The sequence below is a fragment of the Propithecus coquereli genome, unplaced genomic scaffold (genome assembly GCF_000956105.1).
Source record: "Propithecus coquereli isolate 6110/MARCELLA unplaced genomic scaffold, Pcoq_1.0 Scaffold57, whole genome shotgun sequence".
NCBI lineage: Eukaryota > Metazoa > Chordata > Mammalia > Primates > Indriidae > Propithecus > Propithecus coquereli.
This window is the reverse complement of record NW_012151618.1, coordinates 6,252,040-6,273,572: the sequence shown is the minus strand read 5'-3', so window position 1 is coordinate 6,273,572 and position 21,533 is coordinate 6,252,040. Positions and strand designations below refer to the sequence as shown.

Sequence of the window (21,533 nt, the reverse complement as noted above, 5' to 3'; positions counted from 1 at the left end):
CTCCTGAGCTCAAACAATCCACCCACCTCGGCCTCCCAGAGAGCTAGGATTACAGGCATTAATTTCATTCTTAAGGATGGGATCTGGGTAATTTAAATTCTTCTTTTGGTGTCTTTCCAATGGTGTCTCTTCGAACTCCTGCTCAAAGACCAGAAGAGACTGCTACGACTTATTAGACAATGGTATTTTTTTTCCACAGACAAATAAATGATACTCATAACTCTTTTAAGTATTAAATTCAATGCATATTTTCATACCCACACTCAACAGTATGGACAGAGAGGCCCTAGAAATAGAAGGCATAAAAATTACCCATCTCAAGTGATGAAAGGTTCATTTATCCTGAGTTTCTCATACTTTATTTAAAAAACATTTATTTAGTAATCATATATCTCTAATATTGCAATAAAATCAACACTGGCTGCCACAGCTCTTCGGGATAACTGTGGGCCGATATTCCTGGAGAAAAAAATCCCACCCGACTTAATATGCAACTGTGGCTAATCCTCCATCCTTCGCTGTCCCCCTCTGTACCTTTCAGACCATCTTTTCTCCTTCGACCCTCTAGATCTTTGGCTCTAAGTCCTGTCTTTCACCTCTGGGTACTGCCAGCTTCCCTGCTTCCTTCCACACCACCTCCCACCCTCTCGCCCTGCTCATGATGTCCATCACACTTCAAACCGCTCCATCCCCTCCGCCTTCCTCTAACGCTGATGGCTCCTGTCGCTGGGCCTGGTCAGTCCCCAGCCTGCTCCCTCCCAGCTCCCATCTTCCTTTTCCACATCCCCCTTTTCCTGGCTGGCTCTCTTCTTCACTCCCACCCTCCACACTCTCATCTCGGGCCAACTGCCTTCTCCAAAAGGACATGTGTGTTTATAGAGTGTGTATGTGTTGGCTGGATCAAGGTGCCGGCCAGTGCAATGGAAAAAGCAGTAGACCAGGAACCCAAAAGCTGGATGTTAGAACCACTCCCGACCAAGTCACTGCACCTTCCTGGAGGACGGGGAGGGACAGAGGCAAGCGGACTTCTGCATGCTCTGCGGCTCTGGACCGGCAACTAACTGCATTCCCACTTCAGAGATCAGTAAACAGAGTAATTTAGGTAACTCCCTAATGAGTTAAGAGTCCACCTCTGGATCACCTTGTATGCTTTCACAGTCTAGGCCTATCCAGCAGCTAACTGGAACTTTTAAGCTAGCTTTCCACAACACACCACCAGGCGACCATTGCCCTGAGCTGGTTTCATTTCAGGGAAGGGAGGAGCAACGTCTACAGTGGGAGCACCTCCTCCAGTTAAAGCGCCTTCCAGAGCAGCAGTGCTGTTGACTTTACCTACATCAGGAAGTTTAATCAGTTTAACCTCTGGTAGCACCAGAGGTAAAAGATTCAGAACTGCTCAGGTAGAAGGGCTATCTTTATTTTTATTTAAAATAAAAAGGGGAATCGGGGGCTGGGGCGCCTCTTCACCTGCAACACCTACAAGGCCCAGACGGTGTTCTACTGCCTCTCCTACAGGCACCTTGATCACTGTGGCCTTTGTGCCCCTAACATGACGTGAAGCCAGGCCCCTGACCCTGTGTGACATCTTTGTCCCTTGAACACCGTGAACAGCATGAGCAAACAGTTCTGGCTGCTGGATACAGAGGACCGAACGTGTGGGAATGCCGGCCGTAAACTCAGAGACAGGCTTAACCTTGAAACGAGAAGTTATTTCCGGGCCATATTATCCTCTTAGTTAAATGCCAGGCCAGGTTCTGACTAATTTCCACCAGTTTTGTCAAGGTTAACACCATTGGCTACACAGGGGTCAAGTAAATTATTAACCCTGGTTCTCCACTGGGCCTAAATCGGCCACAGGTTCACCACCTGCCAGCCACGTTTTCTCTCTAGTTCAGCAGCCGGAAGCACGTGGTACACAGCACAGGCAGCTGCTTCTGGCTTGAAGGGTCACTAAGTCAGCTACATTGAGTTGGACATTGAGTTGGGCCTCCAAGGGAAACTGTTCCCAACAGGGTGGTAGAAGGAAGTACAGCAGACAGGATAGGAGCTTGGCATCCAGCTACATTGAGTTGGACATTGAGTTGGGCCTCCAAGGGAAACTGTTCCCAACAGGGTGGTAGAAGGAAGTACAGCAGACAGGATAGGAGCTTGGCATCGCAGCATCTCAGAAACCAAGTATCAAAGGAGCCATGGGAACATTCTCATACAAGCTCACAGGCTTAGAGACATGGAAGAAAAATGCCTTGACCAGGCAGAGAAGTCCCTGTAAATCAGAGAGCACATGGGGTCCAACCAGCATACTGTTCCTCTGGACTTGCCACATGCTGGACTCAAGTTCAGGGTCATAGTTATAAACCCAACTGGCTCAAAAGACCTCCTTATATGGACTCTACCAGACAATCCCACTACCTATTTTCCAAAGCTTATTGATGCCTTGGTTCTTGCTCCAAAAAGATGAAGAACTCAGTGTTTTCCAATAAAATGTGCCAGCCTCTAAGTTTTCCTTTAACTGTCATCCAGCCAACACTTTCCCTGGTGCAGAGCAGATATCTTTAAGCTCTTGTACAATTCAGAGATGGAAATGACAAGGTTTTAACAGCCCCTATGCCACATCTGCCCGAATGCTTTTAGACCCGTCTCTAAATGCCACCTTCTTTGGGCTCTGTCATTTATTTGCTTGACTTCTTTATCCCCAGCCTTGTTCCAAAAAGTCTTTGAAGCACATCCAGCCTTTTATTTCTAACTGCGAGTGGACTCAAAGTTTCCCTAAATCCAGACCCCGCCAGTATTTCTTCCCTCTGGACCACACACTTGAGAAACATGTGCAGAAATTTAGCAAATAAAACACAAAGAAAGAAAAAAAGGGGAAGTGTTAAAAGGAGAAATATGTGCGCTTGGCCATGTTCTCTCCTTCATCTGCAAGTCCCCCAAGGATAAGGCCCATCCATGACTTTGGAATTTCCTGAGGAAAGGAACAAACCTCTCCCAGTCCCCAACTCCTATTCACTGCTGACAGAACAGCATTACTGTATTCGTTACTGTGAAAACTGCTGCAATCATCCTGTGGAACAAACACCTTGCCCTTCATTTTGTCTTCCATGAAACCAGACTCATAATGCTGGCTCTAACAAGTTCCGTTCCCTAGTGATGACTGGGGCAGAGAGATTTTCCATTGCATCTGACCCTCACTTGTTCTCACATACATTTCCAGAATACTAATGTGTGGTCACCATAAACACATGACTTATTCATGCAAAAACCTCACTAAACCACATTTAATCACTTCGGAGGCCACCTACCACTCTAATGGTTTCTATTGCAATCCGTCCACCAACAATATGCCTAAATCCATTTATATGAGCCCAGTACCACAGACAGACAAGCACTCAAAAATATTTGTTGAATGAATAAATACGTGAACCCAAACAAAATTATCAACTGCCTGAGGTAAGTCTATGGAAAGTACAAAAACGAATATGGAAAATGGCTACCCCTAAAGAGGTGTTCAAGTCTCAGAGCTGATGCATGCTTTGGCTCGTGAAGCTCCCTCTGTGTGGAATGCCCTTTCCCACCCATAAGTCCCCTTGCTAATTCCCACTGCCCCCAGGACTCAATCTAAGCCTCACTTTCTCTTAGGAACCTGCCCTGGCCCACCTGCACTGAACAAGGTCACCCTTTTGTGTGCTTCTGTTTCCATGCCATGTAACACCCTCACACAATAGATGCCACAAAGGGGGACAAAAGGCCCTGGAGATTTCAAGGAGAAAGAACTGCAGCTGCTGGGCAGACCACATGAAGGAGAAGGCACCTGAGCTCTCCCCGGAAGGATGGCAGGATTTTAACCTGCAGAGAGCAAAGTGCAGGGGCTGGTGAAGGACATTAGAGACAGGCTTATCCAAGCAAGGAGACAGAGGAAAGATCAGGGAGGCCACCAGGAGACCCAGAGAGGATTCAGTAGGAGAACACGAGAGAGCAAGGCAGAGAAGCCAGACTGAGGCTGGAATACTTGCAACCCCGGAAGACAGGTGCTGTAATATTTTCCCTCTTGAGAGGAAAGGGTTCTGGAGATGAGAGATGGGATTTGCCAACGGTATTCAGTCACTCAGTCTATTGCTTATCAACTACGCTCAAGGTCACGCAGCAGTCATTTGTGTAAAACAAAATACACACACGCTTGTAGATACATAGGTCCCAGTTTCTCAATAGCAAAGCTGTTGACCTTTGGGGTCGGTAAGTCTGTTGTGGGGACTGTCCTTTGTTATAGGATGGGACTGCAGAGCAATGGCCCAGAGGTGGCCAGCACGGAGTGACAGAAGCACGCACTTCTGAGTAGGTGACAGGGAATCCCTTGGTGTGGCTGGCACCGCACTCACCAGGGACAGCAGTGAGGACCAGAGTTGCAAAGGCAGGTGGGAGCCTCAGAGAGCAGGCAGGGTTCTGGGCTGCGCTGTGGGGTGGCCCACCTGCAACAAGGCAAACAGGGAGATGGCCCACACCAGGGTGGCGGTTGTGGGACAGGAAATCAAAGCATGGAACCAAGACAGTGTGGACACAGAAAACACGGACCAGGCAATAGATGAAAGGTGAAGGCCAAAGCAGAGCCAGGGGCCCCCAGTGACAAAAAATACAAATACATCACTAAACCCAGGGCTGCTTCTTGACCTGCCTAAGGGGAGGCACAGAACAGTGTCCCCATTTCATTGTATATGGAATAAATTCAAAAGGTGTATACTGTTTTTTGAAAGTTTTCCTTCACCCTACCCCCTGACTTGTCCCCAGAGGCAACCACTGTTGATCAGTTAGTTATCCCCTTCCTGATATACATAGACTATATAGCTTCCTGAGCTAGTCTATACGTGCACAAGCACATATGCACGTGTAGCCATTTCTGGCTTGTTTGTTTTTTATACCAGAAATAGCACCCCACTCCAATAGAGGAAACAAAACAGGGAAAGATTAGGAGACTTCTATAAAGTCAATGGCAAAGCCAGATTTAAAACCATGACCTCTCCTTAAATGATGATAGTGTTCTTTATGTACCTCTGCACATTCTGGTTCATTCATAAAGCAAATACTTACTGAGCACTCTGCAAAGTACTAGGGATACAAGGGACAAAACACCCCTTCTTCAAGATGGGGAGCAAGACATTTCACCTACTAGGTATAGTCCAGCATAACGAGGACTAGATTGAGGGCATGGCAGGATGCCATGGGTCCTGCTGGAGTTGACGGCTATCAGAAAATGCAGCATAAAAGATGGTTTTGTCAAAATGCTATATCAGTTATCTATTGCTATATAACAAATTGTCCCAAAACTTAGCAGCTTAAGATAATCACCATCATCTCACCGACTTTCTAAGGGTAAGGAATCTAAAAGCAACTCCGTTGGGTGGTTCTGGCTGAGGGTTTCTCATGCAGTCACAGTCCAGCTGCAGCCATCTGCAGGCTTGACTGGGGCTAGAGGATCTGCCTCCAAGATGGCGCACTCACCCAGCTGCCGGCAGGTGGCCTTACTCCCCCACCACATGGGCCTTTTCAAAGGCTGCTTGAGTGCCCTCACAGCATGGCGGCTGGCTTCCTGCACAGCAAAAGATCCAAGGGAAAGCAAGGAGGGAGCTGTAATGTCTTTTATGACCTAGCAATGGAAGTCCCATCCCACCATTTCCATAATATCCTACTGGGTTACACAGATCAGCCTCTTCAACAAGGGAAGGGACGACCATGGAGCAAGAGTACCAGGAGACGTGGCTCCCTGGGGACCACCTTAGAGCCTGGCTGCCATAAATGCCTTCTTAAGTACCCTGATTTACTTTGCCATTATAGATATTCCTGTTTCCTTACTGCTTCTTATCCAATGGATTTAGAGCTTATGACATGTTCCATTTTCTGCTTAAAGTGATCAAATAATAATGTCAAAATTTTCCACTGAGTAAAAATCTACTTAATGATCTTGGCAAGTCTTTAGAAAAATAACCATCAGGCAGAGTTTAGAGGGTCAGAGAGAGTGTAATACAGATTGAACAGGATTTCTAATAATAAAATTAAAGCTTTTTTCCTTTCAGATGCTAAGAATTCAACTGTTGGAAATATTATGGTGGCTATGATTGTCCTTGGCTATTTAAAGTAGCTCCTCTCAATGCACTGCCCAGTTCTTGTGATCTGACCATATCCACATCTGGAAATACATCTGGTTTGGGGGCCTCAGTGACTGGCCACAGCCACTTCCTCGCTCACACTCCTAGACTCTGGGAGGTGTCCATGGATGGTTCAGAGATGTCAGAACCATTCTGCTTGGGGAGAAAGGCAAGCACCCCACTGGGTTATTTACTCTTGTTCTATAAACGTTTAAAGATGTTTCCAGCACTGACCCATTATAACAGCCTTATTAGACAAGAAACAATTGAAAACTTACCTCCTACAAACTTTCACCACCAACATGCCAAACTTTTCCCTTCATCCATAAGCCCTATCAACTCTCATCCACCCGCTCACAGACACATTTTACAAATTCAGACAACTGGCACTTAGCAAAGAGCAAAACCTCACAAAGAAAATGGGGCCCTATGTGATCCTATCCTCTTCCCTTCCCCCACAGGAACCAGCAGAGAGACGGGCAGGTGATCATCTCATTGAAAACAGAAACAGACTGCTGAAGAGACCTCTGAGAGCCTGTGCCTCCACCTTAAGTGGCAGCATGAGCAAACCATCCCAGGACACGCCATCTCACTGGTACAGCCCAGAGCAGGCTCGTTTTCACAGAAGGAATCTGCTGGTGACAAATACTCACATGCAGTCTCTCTCTCTCTCTCTGTCTCTGAAAGTCTTCAACGATTTCCATTGCTCAGGAAAAAGAACAGAATCCTCAAGAGGCTCCACATGGGCTGCGCAAGCCTCCCCATCTGCCTCTACTTCACTTCACAGCACAGAGGCCATCGCCCTCCACAGCCCAGCTGCACTGGCCATCGTCCCGCACCGTGGACAGACCATCCTCCCTCCTGCCACAAGCCCTTTGCACGTGCTGCTTTCTCTGCTTGGACCATTCTGTGGGTTTGGTTTTTTTTAATCTAGTTAATTCCTATTCATCCTTCATACCTCCATCCTCATCTCCCTCAAGGAAGCTTTCCTCCCCCACCCCTTCGCTCCCTCCCTCACCTTCAAAGCACAACCAAACTATACATTTATACATGGGATTATCTGAATAACGTCTGTCTCACCCCTTCTGTCCATTTTATGCCTCCAACTCAGCACAGTGCCAGGCATAAATATAAATGGAAGGCTCCATAGATATTTGCCTACTTAATTAATGACTATGAATAAACTATTTATTAAATGGAGATTCCAAAAAATGTACCAACGATCCATTCCCAAGGGTTAGAAATTGATGCTGACTATTGAACATCAATCTGCTGAGTGGTTTAAGCCTATTCCCCTCATCACTCTTCATCACGGGTGGGTAGACTCAGGCAAAGGCTCTCCCCACTCCGCCCTGCGAGCAGGGCCTGTGTGAGGCAAGGCACAGACAGCACAACTTGACGACAGAGCTGATCTGTGAGCTTTACATCCCCCACCTCCCAGTTAAGTCTCACCACTTTCTCCTCACGCTGCATGTGAATTTGCTGTGATTTTTTGGGTCATCTGGTTGCTCTGGGGGTCCTGGAAGCCCTGCCTTCAGCCCCCCATTGGAACTGCTGGAAAATGCCAGCTGCTTAAACATGGTCATGAGGCTCCAGAGTAGGGTCATTAAAAATTACCTGATTTTTCCCTGTGTGAGGAAAATTCCTAATGGAATTCTTCATAGCTCTTCTTCTTGCACTGTGAGGCTAAAGCCAAAAACCCTCTCCACCAATATAGTGGCCAAGTCTACTTACCAAAGTCCTACTAGGAGACCTGGAAGGAGAGGTCCTTCTGTCACCCTAGCCAGGAAAGGCAGAGGCCCTCCTCATAAATATTTTATTAGCTCCTACGCTCTAGAAATCTTAACTGTAACTAGACTGTGATTGATTTTTTTTTTTAAATAAGTGAAATGTATTTTAACTTGTCCCATATTCTTTGGTTGTCTTGCATTTAGACAATTTAAACTTTCTAGCGACTCTATTAACCCTGAGTTTTATTAAAAAGAGTTGGGTACAAAGACAGCAGGTATAAGGTGTGTTAGCGTCCCAAAACTCCTGGTTGGAGAGGTTCGTGGAAAAGGATGGTTCTTTTTCACTTCTAAGTGCTTGGTACGTAAAAGGTCCTTAAGGTGTCAAACTGCAGAACCAATATGTTATTTCGTTCCTGAATTTTGCCATCGAAAGTGATAAGCCTGTCCAGATCTCCTACCCTGCACGTACTTCAGCCACAGCACCTATAACTTTGATGTCATTTCATTTGCATACCTTTCTGCCCACAAGACCATAAAAGATCACTGAAACTAGAGACCAGGGCTTGCCGGCCTTTATATTCTCAGTGACTAGCACTGTGGTAGCACGTAGAACACACTCGGGCATTTGATGACGAGTGAATCGGCACATCTGGGACACTCTTACTCTGTCTTCTATAACCCATAGCAAGTGACCGTGGGCAGCTCAGTTAAAATGCCAGGAGAGACTGGCAGGGATGCTCTGTTTACTGTTCACGGAGGCCCCCTAAGAGAGACTTATCTGTCACCAGCCCCCTGGGGTTTTCTCATGGCAGGCATGGACCTTCAAGACACATGAGATGCCTGGGATCAGAGCCACAGCACGCGCCCCAGGGCCGTGAGGGAGGGTTCAAACAGACATCCCGGGACACCACGTCAGGTGTCTCATCTCTGTACTGTTCGGTCAACACGGAATGCAGAAGAGCACTGCAATTATTAAAGAGCCATTTCTGGGGGAAGAAAAGAAAAGAAAGACAGAGAGAAAAAGAAATAAAAGAGATTTTTTTTAACCTTAAATCTTACCCATTTTACTTTTGCCTACTGAAAGTTCCGTGTCATGGCACGTTTGAGTCTGTGGAAAAGATATTTTCCTTTTCCTGGGCACCTGACTGCCACACCTGCTGCTTCTCTCGCATACACTAGCTGTCATGCAGGGTAAGTTGATTATTTGAAGTTAAAATGCTGAGGAAATGAGGAATTTTTACAGTTTTCTTGGCTAACCTGGCTCCCCTGGAGAAGACAGAAATGAGATTTTACACTGAATTAGCCATGTCTTCAGGGAGGCAATTCCAGTGATCCTGAGATTAGCACTGGTTTTACCGCCTGACCCTCTGCCGACCTTACGCTTTGAAAAAACCTGTCCAGAGATTGGTGGGAAAGAGGGAAGGAACAAATCCAGAAGTGATGTAGGGAAGGGGCACCAAAGCACGTTTTCTCTTCTACAGGATTGAGAGACGTTTCCAAAGTATTGGGTGATAAACACACACACAGCCAAAATTGGAGGGCCGTGTTGGAGGGGGAAAAAAGTTTCAACATTATTGAATTTGAATAAAATTCCTATAGGGGTTACAGAATATAAAATGTAGGCAGAAAGAATTTATAATACAGAGACTCAAAATAATCTGCTCTTAGAAATTCCTCAAATATATTGTTAATTAAGCCAAATGCAGTGCTCTTCCTCTGGCCCTCCTGTCACTGGACTTTGCTGCTTCTCCTCAGGTCTCTGTGTCTGTGTCCTCCCTTCCTCCTCCGGTCCTTAGCCCCTTTTTGGATCACCTTGTGCTCTCCCCACGACTGCCAGATGGACAGGGCAGCCCTGCCTGTCCCTAACTGTGTCCTCAAGATCAACTCACTAGCTTTCCCATCCCCCAGGCCTCCTTCCAGGCACCCAGAGGCGACACCTCCTGCAGTTGGCTCTGTCCCTTCTTTCTCCCTCACCCCAGTCAACGCTCCCCTGTGGGGTCTCTCGAGCCAGCCCTCACCTACGACTCTTCCTCCTCATTCCTTACTTCTAACCATGCCCCAGCCTCAGGCCTCTGCTACTTCCAGGTTGCACCGCCACAAAGCGACATCCCTATTAGATTCCTGATAAAAATTGTCCCCTCGCTGAGTACCAATTAAAAACAGTCTCCACCATCTCACTTCACCCCACCTTTTCTATCCTAACTCTTCTCGTGATGTTCTTTAAAACACACACACACCCACATACACACACAAAACTTTTTACTATAGAAAACGTCAAACATTCGTAAAAGATGGTGTAATTAACTCTTACTACCCAACGCCCAGCTTTAGCCCTTACGAGCACACGGCTGATCTTGTTTCATCCATACCGCCCTCACTTTCCCCCCACCACCAAAATGGGTTGTTTTAAAGCAAATTCCAGACAGCCTATCATTTCATCCATAAATACTCCAGTTTATCTCTTTAAAAAACAAAGACTCTTAACAGTAACACTACTATCACCCCTAAAAAGTTGTTTAAATAATTTCTTAATATTGTTAATATAGAGAGTGTTAAGATGTCCCAATGACTTCACACGTTTTTTGTTTTTCACAGCTGGTTTGTTTGAAATGGGATCCAAACCCAGCCCACGAATTGGGTCTGGGCCCCTGTTCCTTTAGCCTCTTTTACTCTGCAGACACCTTAACCTCTCCTTCTCCATAAGCCCTAGCCCAGACGCTTCACTTTCCCATCTACAAGGCGTTGCTCATGCTGCACTCGATACCCAAATGTCCTCAGCCCCAGTGCCCAAACACTGCTCCAAGCCCAACTCCAGTACTGCCCCCTGCACGAAATCTTTCCTGACTGTCACCAGCCCTCCTCCCCAGCACAGCCACGAGCTCTCCTGGAGCACTTGACCCCCACCTCGCTTGGGGCATTTACTCTTTCCTATAATCAGCTTGAGAGCTACTCATCTCCTCTTCACTCTCCTAGAAGGGCAGAGTCCATCTGATTTGTCTTTATAGCCTTCACAGGACCTAGCACAATACCCTGCACTTGGCAACTGCTCAGTAAATCAATTTGTAAGTGCTGTATTTAAAAATAATATAAACAGACCGGTGCGGTGGCTCATGCCTGTAATTCCAGCACTCTGGGAGGCCGAGGTAGGAGGATCGCCTTAGCCCAAGGGTTCAAGACCAGCCGGAGCAACATAGCAAGACCCCATCTCTACAAAAAATAAGGAAAATTAGCCAGGTGTGATGGCATACACCTGTAGTCCCTGCTTCTTGGGAGGCTGAGGTGGGAGGATCGCTTGAGCCCAGGAATTCAAGGCTGCAGTGAGCTACGATCACACCATTGCACTCCAGCCTGGGAGACAGAGTAAGACCCTGTCAAAAATACTACTACTACTACTACTACTACTACTACTAATAATAATAATAATAATACAAGCAGAGAAATCAAGGATGGCAAGAGTATCTTACATGTCTTCATCCTCCCTCTCCTCCCTCATCCATTCACTTAAGAGATATTTGGGGCCGGGCGCAGTGGCTCACGCCTGTAAATCCTAGCACTCTGGGAGGCCGAGGCGGGCGGATTGTTTGAGCTCAGGAGTTCGAGACCAGCATGAGCAAGAGCAAGACCCCCGTCTCTACTAAAAATAGAAAGAAATTATCTGGACAACTAAAAATATATAGAAAAAATTAGCTGGGCATGGTGGCTCATGCCTGTAGTCCCAGCTACTCGGGAGGCTGAGGCAGTAGGATCGCTTGTGTCCAGGAGTTTGAGGTTGCTGTGAGCTAGGCTAACGACACGGCACTCGCTCTAGCCAGGGCAACAGAGTGAGACTCTGTCTCAAAAAAAAAAAAGAGATATTTGTTGCCTAACTGCTGTATGTTGAGCACTGTGAAAGTGCCTAATGGCCCCAAAATCATATCACCTGGCACAAAAATAAAAGTGGCTCTTTCACCATCATCAAAATACCCATAGCTTTTAGAGGCAAAATTAGTTCTTCCAAGATCAACATTTACATTATGATATTGCTCCTAACAGACAATATTTGTTCATTTTCATAGGAAATAATTTTAATTTATAAATGAGAAGCAGAAACAGTCCAATGTCCGGTCTTGGGATGGTCAGGGACTGTAAGGGCATCTCCCCCTTTGTGTATCATTCCTCTAATCCACAAACATTTACTGAACATCTATTAAATACCAAGCACAATGGCAAGCCAAGTGGAAAATGAGGACAGTCCCCAGCACAGCAGGGAAGATAAAACCGAGAGCAAAATTTCCAACGATACCAGGTGTCTAGAAACTGTAAGGCCCAAGAAGCAACCAGGGAAATTATTGGAGGAGCTGGAAGTTGAGCTGACCCCACTTGATAAGAAATCTTAAGAAACTACACTGTCTGTGCTTCTCTCTTGCACAAGAGTGGAAGATAGGAAGAGTTAGCTTGAAAAAAGCAAACAGCTGTGCACAGTCTTCGTTGCACTCACGTCCCCATTAAGCATCAATTTCCTCTAATGGGTTCCAGCCACAGCCACAAACCCAAGGAGAAAGAGGACATTTTCTTTTCAAAACTAGAAAAAGTATAAAAGGACAAATAAAAGAGAAAGAAGCATGTTATGAATGTTATGAAGCATGTCATGAAGGTGCCGAAGTACTTAACCATCCTTTAAAAGAATGTTAGATTGATAGATTCTAGTCTTTCCTAACAGACTACGAAGATCTATTCCTTATAAGAAGGGAATGTAAATAGTTCACATCATGACCCACCCACCACTGCTCTGTGAGTTACAATTCGTTCTGCTGAGTGAGGGAACCCCACATCGCTCAGGCATTCGTGAATTCTTGTCCATTTGAGCAATCAGTCTGTTCTTAAAAAGTTGTGGCAGTTTGAATGTACAAAAACACCATTACAGAATATCTGTTTGGAATACCTGTATCATGTCCTTAACAAAATTTGACAGCTTTCACCAAATGTTCTAGTAATTTAAAACTTTTAGTGCTCAAACTCAGGCCAGGATGAAGTGCTTGTTATTTGACAATGATAAAATAGCACTTTAGTGGTTTTTGGCCCTGGGGCAGTGGCAAAAATAAGAGAAACTTATGAGAGGAGGTTGGGCTGTCTCCTAAGATCGATCAAGGAAATGAACTTTTAATGCAATACAATTCCTTAAAGAAATGTCAACTTTTAGTCACAGTGGTAGGGGGGGGTCCTTCTCCTGGGGCAGGAAAAAGATAAATGCTGGTACACAAATTTAAGAAACACCCATTACCAGATTAAAAAACTGTATTTAATTCACTCTCCTCCAAATCTTTGATAATCTTAAAATTCTAGTCTATAATACCAACATGTAAATAATGTAACAAAAAAAAATCTAAGAAACTGACACTTTTTTTTCCATAAAACATGATGCTATCACATTTGTTCAACAGCCACCTTCAGCAACAAAAGCTAACGAGGTGTGAAAACACAATTATGATCCTTTTTAAGAAAATACAGGGAAACTCAAAAGCAAGGCATGGAAATACACGGAATAGCAGAGTTCCCTGAAAGACTTCCCATGTCACCACCGGAGAAAATCCAACAGGAAACACACAGCAGGGACTCAAAACCCAGTTAGGAGGAGGGACTTATCCTCAACTGACTTTCACTCACCAGACACTGCACAGATACGACTCTGTGCCAGGCACTGGGCTGAGCTCAAGGGGCTAAGATCACAGGCTGTTGACCTGCAGATGGGTTATGTTTTGTTTGATTTTTTTTTTTTAAGTCGAAGCAAGTTTAATTTAAAAGTTGGGAGATCTCAAAGAAACGTCTAGGTACCTGGCTTCTCTTGAAAAATGGAAAGATCTAGCACCATGGGCCCAGTATTCCCTCACTGGCTACTTTCGGCTGGAGCAGAGAAGCCACTGACCCCAAGAGCAAAGGACACGCTCTCCAGCTTGCCACAGTCCCCACCATACCCTACTGTGACCCAACAACACACTCAGCGCTTCACGGATTTCCACTCCCTGTCTGTCCTCGGAGGTACTTGAGTTCGTCATTATCACTCTAGGAAAAGAAAACGGATGAAAATGCTCCCTGGGCTTACGAAGTGCAGAGTCTAAGGGAGGAGGCAGGCATGAAGATACATTACAACAGGCTATGATGCAAACTACAGCACAGGGATGGCCAGGGTTCAACAGAAACCCTGAGGAAGTGGAGGTATCTAGGACACATTCACAGGGGGAAAGACACTCAGGGACAATCTTGAAGGCTGGTCAGGTGCAAGACCGGGAGCAAGTCACACTACATGTGCAAAGAAGTGAGAGGTCTAAAGGAACGTGGAGTTTTCTGGAGATGGGGCTGGGCAGAGAAGGGCCCTCTACTCTCTACCATGTAAACAATTTTGAACGTCAATCTAGGGCAACAGGGGGCCAAGCAAGTTATTTAAGCAGAAGCTAATGTGGTCAGATTTGTTATTTTGGGGAAAGATGCTGGCAGCACTGCAGCATATGACCTGGAGCAAAGAGCCCTCACTGGCTCACACCCCAGGGGGTACCAAGATGCACCCCTTTGTGTCAGCTTCCCAGTGCTCAGAAGCGCCACCTTCTCTGCCAGTGGTACATGTTTTGACTGACTCACCTGTTATTTCTTCCTTAGATTGATGTGGGTCAACGCAGTTATCTTTCTTGAATTGGCATACTGAAAATACAGTGCAGACCTTCGACAGGGGCAGAATGTGATAACCTAAGTCTCTATACGGATGATCTCAATTCCACGCAACAAAGACATCCTCTCTCACCTGCCACATTTCCTTTCCCCACTTAAATGTCTGTGACAGTCAAGAAACTAGAAGCTTCCAATAAAATATCTTCCATTGCACGTGTGGCACGAGTTTGATTTTCCTTACAGACAAATCACTACACACATATATGCCCAAACACGGTTCTCAACTCCCCTAAGTGAGCCACCCAGAATATGCCATGTTACCCTGAACTTCAAGGCAAGGTCTGAGGGTGATAAGGAAGTAATGAGAACAAAGGAGAACCCCTTCATGCAGAGCCTGTTGGCATGAGCCTGATGAAGCAACAGCACATAGAGGTCAACGGCAAGGACACTGGGCTGTTGCACAGAAATGAATGACATGCAAAAAACACGCATGTCCCCTCAGAGCAATGAAAATCAAATCAATCAACTTTTCGCTCTCAAATTCATTCAAATCTCAATAAAAGCTAAGATAGGCAAATTGACAAGAGGCTTTTTTAAACTGTCTCAAAGTTATAGTAACCCCAAACAGGCTATTTCCCAGACTTTTTATTGTTATAACAAACAAACCCATCTTTCACTCCTTGTCATTTGCAATTACTGTGCCATAACTGAAAATCCGTGAATCACCATGGGGCTTAGGGGAAAGGGCCTGCTATCTCTGGGCTGTCACTGTAATCATTGCAGAATAAACAAACAATACCAAGAGTTCTTTTTTCATCATTTTTTACCTATAGATTGAAGAGACTCTGAAAAATTTATACTCTGTAATTCCTCTCTTTCCCTAAAGATGGCATGATTATTTCAAAGCATTTTCCCCTTCAAAATATTGTTTTTCCCTTCTTCAATAGCCAACATGAGGCCTACACCAAAAGGCTTCAACATAATTTCGAATCTATTTGTAGGAGCCAAGAATTCAATTAAGAGTAAAATTATCTTGTTAGGGTTTGGGCAATTCAGCCAATTAACCCTCTTGTGACTCTGCTGAAAAAAAGAACTTGAATTGTCTAACAAAAGGCTGCACAAAATCAAAAGGAACAGACTAGGGCAGGGGTAAAGGGTTCCAGAAATCTGGATCCTGTCTGCAACTCTGCCCATCAGCAAAGTCACACAATGCCCTAAGTCTCTGGCCTTTACGAATGCCTAGGAGAGCACAGCTCCACTCTGCAAGGGGCTGCAGAAGTTCAAGAATTTGTTCGAGGGCCTCTAAACCTCCCCTCCTGCCATAGGATTTAACCAACGTCCTTAACTATGTTTAAGTTTACAGACTTTCAAAGTCAACAGCAGAACCACTGAGCTTATTCTTTGTGAACAAGCTCTGTTTCCATGATTGGATGAAAATGAGTTTCACTCTGTAACTACAAGGAAGGAAGACACCTGCACTGGTGTGGGAGAGGTGGTCTCACCCTCTCTCCTGTCCCAGGCCAGATTCTCTCCCCGCATGGCCACATGCTCACCTTGGTGGCTTCCTCCACGCTCTCCCGCAGGACCTGCAGCTCGGCGTCGTACTGCTCCTTCAGTTTGTCCATCTCCCGGTCGTGGCTGGACACCTCTTCTTTCAGGGCCCCCTTCAGGGCAGTGAGTTCACGCTCCCGCTTTCTCAAGACATCTTCTTGCTCCTCCTTGGCAATCAGCAGATCTTGAAGATCCTGTTTTGCCTGTAAGAGCTCCTGGGGCAGGAAACACGAAGCAGGGAGGTGAAGATTAAACATCTCCCCACCCGATGTACAGCCACCTCCCCTGTCCTCAGGGCTCTTCCTTCCTCGTTCCACACACCTATGTAGACCACCACTTCCTCTCCCCCCGGCACCTCTCAGAGGCCATCATTCCCTTGGATTTGTCTGTCTTGGCTTCTTGGAGGCTCCATTGAAGGTGAGGGAGAAAAGGGAAACAGATGTCATTGTCATTGCCTTGGAGGGACATGCCTGCTTTCTCCATCTTGTTTCATTTCTGTGTAATGGTCAGTCATCCTTGCTGTTGCCCTGCACCTGCTGCTGCTTCCTGAGGGACACACTGACTCACTGGCCCCACTTGCTTCCTACCCCTGCGTGTGGGCAAACCCCCATCCACACTCCTAGTACTCAGGGAGACTTGGCCCATTTTCCTTCTGTCTCATTTGTCCATCTGAGAGGAGCACAATATTCACATTTTCTCCTCCTTAACTGCCAAGAGTTCACACAGAAAATCACAAAACTGGGGCAACAAGTTCCACTACCAATCACTTTGCCTGAACCCAAGTGCTTCCTGCCAAAAGCTCAGCATTCCTCTCACTTCAACATCTTTGCCCTAGTCCTTCCCAGGGCCCCTCAGGCGCAGGGCTCAGCCTCACCTGCAGACTCCGCGGAGGTCTGGGCCGTCCTGCAGAGCCCTCGGCTTCCTCCCCACCTCCACTCTGCACCCCGACCCTCTCCCCACCCGGGTCACTGCGCAGAGAAGGAACCGCCCCTGCCGGCCCACTCCCAGTCTCCACTCCATCAGTCATCTTGTCTCGCTGCCATTTTGGTCTTTTCTGTTTTCTTGAATTTTGGCTCCCCTCCAAGCTTTACCACCAAACTTTTTGAAAGCATAATTTTTCTTTTAAGTAGGCACTAAGCCTTAGTTTTTTATTTTCTTTTGTTTGTTTGTTTGTTTAGAGATGAAGTCTCACTATGTTGCCCAGGCTGGAGTACAATGGCCATTCACAGGAATATCAGCCTCGACCTCCCAGGCTCAAGCGATCCTCCCACCTCGGCCTCCTGAGTAGCTGGGACCACAGGTGTGCACGCCAGCTTAGGTTCACTGTCTCTGCTTTGTGACCACCCTTTACTCCTTAATCTCTTCCTACCTTTCTTTATGTCCCTACTCTACTAAGACAGCACCCTCCAAGGTCATCGTGACCTCTAAATCACCACAACCAATGGCCTTTTCTCAGTCCTCAACTTTCCTGACCCCTCTTTGATCTCCCCGCTCATCTCCTTAAGAGTCTCTTCTTCCTTTTAACGTAAAGACAACACCCTCCCCTGTTTTCTCCCACAGGCCACTTTTTCTGTGATAATCTTTTCTGGCTTTTCTCTCCCTCTTCCCAGAAGCTACAATGATCCCCAAGAATGCAACTCTGCATGCTTTATTCTCTTTCAGCAAACTCCTCTATTTTTTCCAAGTACTAATTCTATGTAAAAGACTCCCAAATCTTTACGTCCAGCCATTGTCTGAGTTCAGACCTGCTCTAACATTCAGTGACCCCGACACGAATCCACCTGGATGTCCGGCAGGCACCTCAGACTCGGTAGGATTACAGTTTTAAGTGAATTCTTCAGGTTCCTTCCTTTCCTCTTCCTTTGTCCTTTATTCGTGTGAACAGCACTACCTGGCCCCTAAGCACCCATGCTCAGAAGCTTGGCAACAACTTGGACTTCTCTCACCCACGTCCCTCACAACCAAAAAGTTAGTTCTGAAACATCGTAGATCCTTCCCCTCACCTCCCTGGGTTTGGCCCTCTTCACCTCCTGTGCGGCTACCCGATTGCTCCCTGCAGCCTCTATGACAACATCCACGCAGCATCCTCTATGGAGTGGCCTTCTCCCCTCTCAGGCCCTCCCGTTTCTGCCTTTCAGAAAATCTTTGAAGACTCAGGAACAATATGCCTCCTCCAAGAAGTCTTCCTTGAATACCCTTCCTGAATACCCATCTCATTTTAGGTGTTCTTCTCACAGCATTTAATACTTTGTCTCTTGCATTCTATGTATTTTGATCATTTTCCTTATCTCCCCTAGTAGACTACCAGCCTCTTGAAAGAAGGATATAGCTCTGATTCATCATATTTTTGATGCATCAATAATATTGATCATGATATTGATCAATGATATTGAGAGCACTCATCTGTTCTAGATTTAAATAAGTTAGCATGTGCATTACAGCAGGAGTCTGGAGATGTCAGAATTCTAAACTAGTGTATTCCTTCACTTGTGGCTTCTGAATAAGAACATATCTTCTTCTTGTGGAGTTCCTGGGGAAGCAGAGGAATGGCTGCCACTTAGGGACCCAGGGCCTCGGAGGTAGTAAGCTAGTTTCCATTCAAGAAGTGTGTCACTGATGAAGGGATGAAAACATTTATGTTGATTTAAGAATAACTGACAATGAAATCTCTTTCTTTTTCCATAGGACATGCGCCTCCATTGAACTAGGGAACATCTACAATCCCATGGTGGAGCTGCATTGCGTAGACCGAGACTTTGCCCATCAAAAACCTCACTACCAGGCATCGATGAGCTCGAATGAAACGTCAAGAGACCCATCCAGGTAACAAAGGCAGCTCTGGCTCTTTCAAAGCACCAAACTCAGAGATTTTGTGAAACTACCTCATGTCCTGATATTTATCAAAGGGGATGCACTGATACCACTGCCCAGCCTCTCCCAGGGAGGACCAGAGCCTCCCCCCACCCCCGCTCACTGCTGCTGCCGGCTACCCCTTTAAGGCTTCCTGGAGCCTCCTGCCAGCGTCTTCAGAGCAGACCCTTGATTCTGACCCCTGTTTCCTGCTTTTACTCTCACACATTTCTCAATTGTTTTCACGATAAGACAGTTCCTCTTCCCACACTTATCTTTTCCAGGATATATCTGTGTTTTGTGTTGCCTTTTGTGAACTGCCGCCAATGCATGTCAAGAACTGAGGTTTTTATGGTCCATTCTACACCGACATGCTGTTATCTGCGGCTGGAGCTATTGCTTAAGTGGACTGTGCTGCGCAAATCCAATCAGATTACACCTCGCCATATCACTTAGAAGCACTTGAAGTTTTCCAGAGTAGAGACCAAAAGGTACATGAGGTTTCAGAAACTTCACTCCATCACCTCAAGTTTAATTGCAACAAGTTAAAGAAGGGAGAAAAAAATATATAAACTTCAAAATATAAGTAAACATCCGGAGGGGTGAACATGCCTCTCTGCAGACTCCAATCAAAGAAAACAAGGGAAAATGTTGGCTATTCAGAATCAGTGCTTTCAAAACCTTTCTGTATACAGAATAGCTCCCCATTTATAACAAATAGCCAAAACTTAAAAACCTAGCGTGTATTATGTGTGTGTTGGGGCGAGGGGAAGTAGCAAGGTTGACTGCGTTTGGTCCTTAGTGCATGATAAGAACTGTCCTAAGCATTTCCAAAAATCCAAAGAGAGAAATATTCAAGAAGATGAATATTATTATTCTCGTTCATAAATGAAAGAAGTTTGAGCTCTGAGATGCTAACATGCCTAAGATCGCGGAGCTTATAAGCAGTAGAGCCAAGATTGGGGCCCAGATCGGATCCCAACACCCTCTGTCTTCACCATAGTCACTACACACCTGACCTCAAAAACCACACATTCGTGAAGGCTGAAGAACAAATAATTACACTGCAACCATGTGCTAGATGCAAACGGAACACAGCACTGTTTGGCTGGAAGTACCTTGGACGAGGTCCACTTTTTTAAACTAAAGCAAAGAAACATGACCAGAGCCTGAAAAGACAAGAAAGAAGGAAAGCTGAGAGCAAAAGGAAGTACACTCCGGGACCGGATCTTAGCAGCGGCAGCGAGTGGCTGCTCCGACAGCACATGCACGGATCTTGTCTGACGGGCACCAGAATGTCCTGAGTGGCAACTGATTTGCCCACAGAAAGCTCTGTCACTTGCCACCTCTTCACAGGTCCTCCACATCAAAAGGAGGAAGACACTGCCCCAGGCCCTTGTCTGCATTCACACTTCCCAGAAGTTCTATAGGGTCCCTAACTCTCGCCCAGGCTCACTGACAGGGTAAATAAAAGGTTTTTCTATCAAAACTGTAAGGTTTTATATCAAATTATGTAATTTTTCCCCCCATAAGGATGGTCTAGGAAGCATCACACAGCTGGTGAGAACCATGATATTTTTAGTTGCTTTTGAAATTAAAATTTGCAGAATGTTCAGTAATATCACTACAAAAGAAGTTGTAGAGACCTAATTTCTAAGCACAATCTATCCTCAGATCAATACAATTTTATAACCGGGATATTTTAGGGAGACTGAAGTACCCGCATCTTGGCAAAAGCCAGGAATAAACCACTGTACGGCTGTGCTGGAGCGAGGCCCTTCTCTCAGCGCCGCGGGCTCCCATCAAAGGACACATTTGATAATTAGAAAACTCCACTGTCGTGGCACTTGGAGAGCTGTCTCGCGTTGACCCGTCACCCTCAAAATGGAAGGTAGTGCGTTCATGGACAAAGAAGTAGCTGAAAATTTGTTCTATAAGTTCTCAAGTTTTTGTAACTTGAGTTTTAAAAAAAATTTCAGAATCATCCATTTAACTAAGAATAACAAAGTCATCCCATTCTTGGTCAATTATATGGCTTATCCTAAGAAAACAAAGTATTTTCTACTATTTCTTTCTTCCTTTTTTTTTTTTTTTTTTAACTATTTTATTCTCTCTTAACTTTACTGATTACATACAGGGGTCTGATGTTATTTAACACAATGTGAAATGTTAAGAGAGATTTCATGAAAAAATCCGGTCCATCGCGCAGGCCTTACAAAATTTGGGCCTTTAACCTTTTTCAAACATTCAAAAGCTGAAGTGTTTAACAGTCATTGTGTTTAAGAGTCTGTTCTAAGCCAAATGCCACGTTAAACTTGGCCACAACTATAATCTTTTATCAAGTCCCCCCGGGCCACTTTTTATTAAGATATGAAGAATAAATTGAAAGTGACAAGGTGATAGGGTCTATTTTATTAGTGATGTAGAAACCATAGATCATGTTTTAAATGTTGCTGACACGTCAAAGGAAACTGATAAAAACAGAGGATGATTTTTCTGGAGGGAAAGAAACCCACTTGGGCAGAGAGAAGCTAATTGTGCCCTAACTCATCCCGCAGAAAGGCAGCAGTAAATGACATAGCTCCTGTTATGAGAAAGGAGCAAATAACCAAAAAGCCAGCAATATCAG

The 21,533-nt window shown here is 45.5% G+C and overlaps 1 protein-coding gene across 1 annotated transcript in view; it reads right to left on the bottom strand.

Annotated features, from left to right (window-relative positions):
• The window catches only part of CGNL1 (cingulin-like 1), a 159,957-nt gene that overhangs the window by 66,520 nt on the left and 71,904 nt on the right, over nucleotides 1–21,533 (bottom strand). The window contains exons 7-8 of the mRNA XM_012658027.1: nucleotides 16,929–17,022; nucleotides 16,057–16,269 (exon numbers count right to left, since the gene is read on the bottom strand). Coding sequence (XP_012513481.1) covers nucleotides 16,057–16,269; nucleotides 16,929–17,022 — 307 coding nt within the window. The remainder of the gene's footprint in view (nucleotides 1–16,056; nucleotides 16,270–16,928; nucleotides 17,023–21,533) is intronic.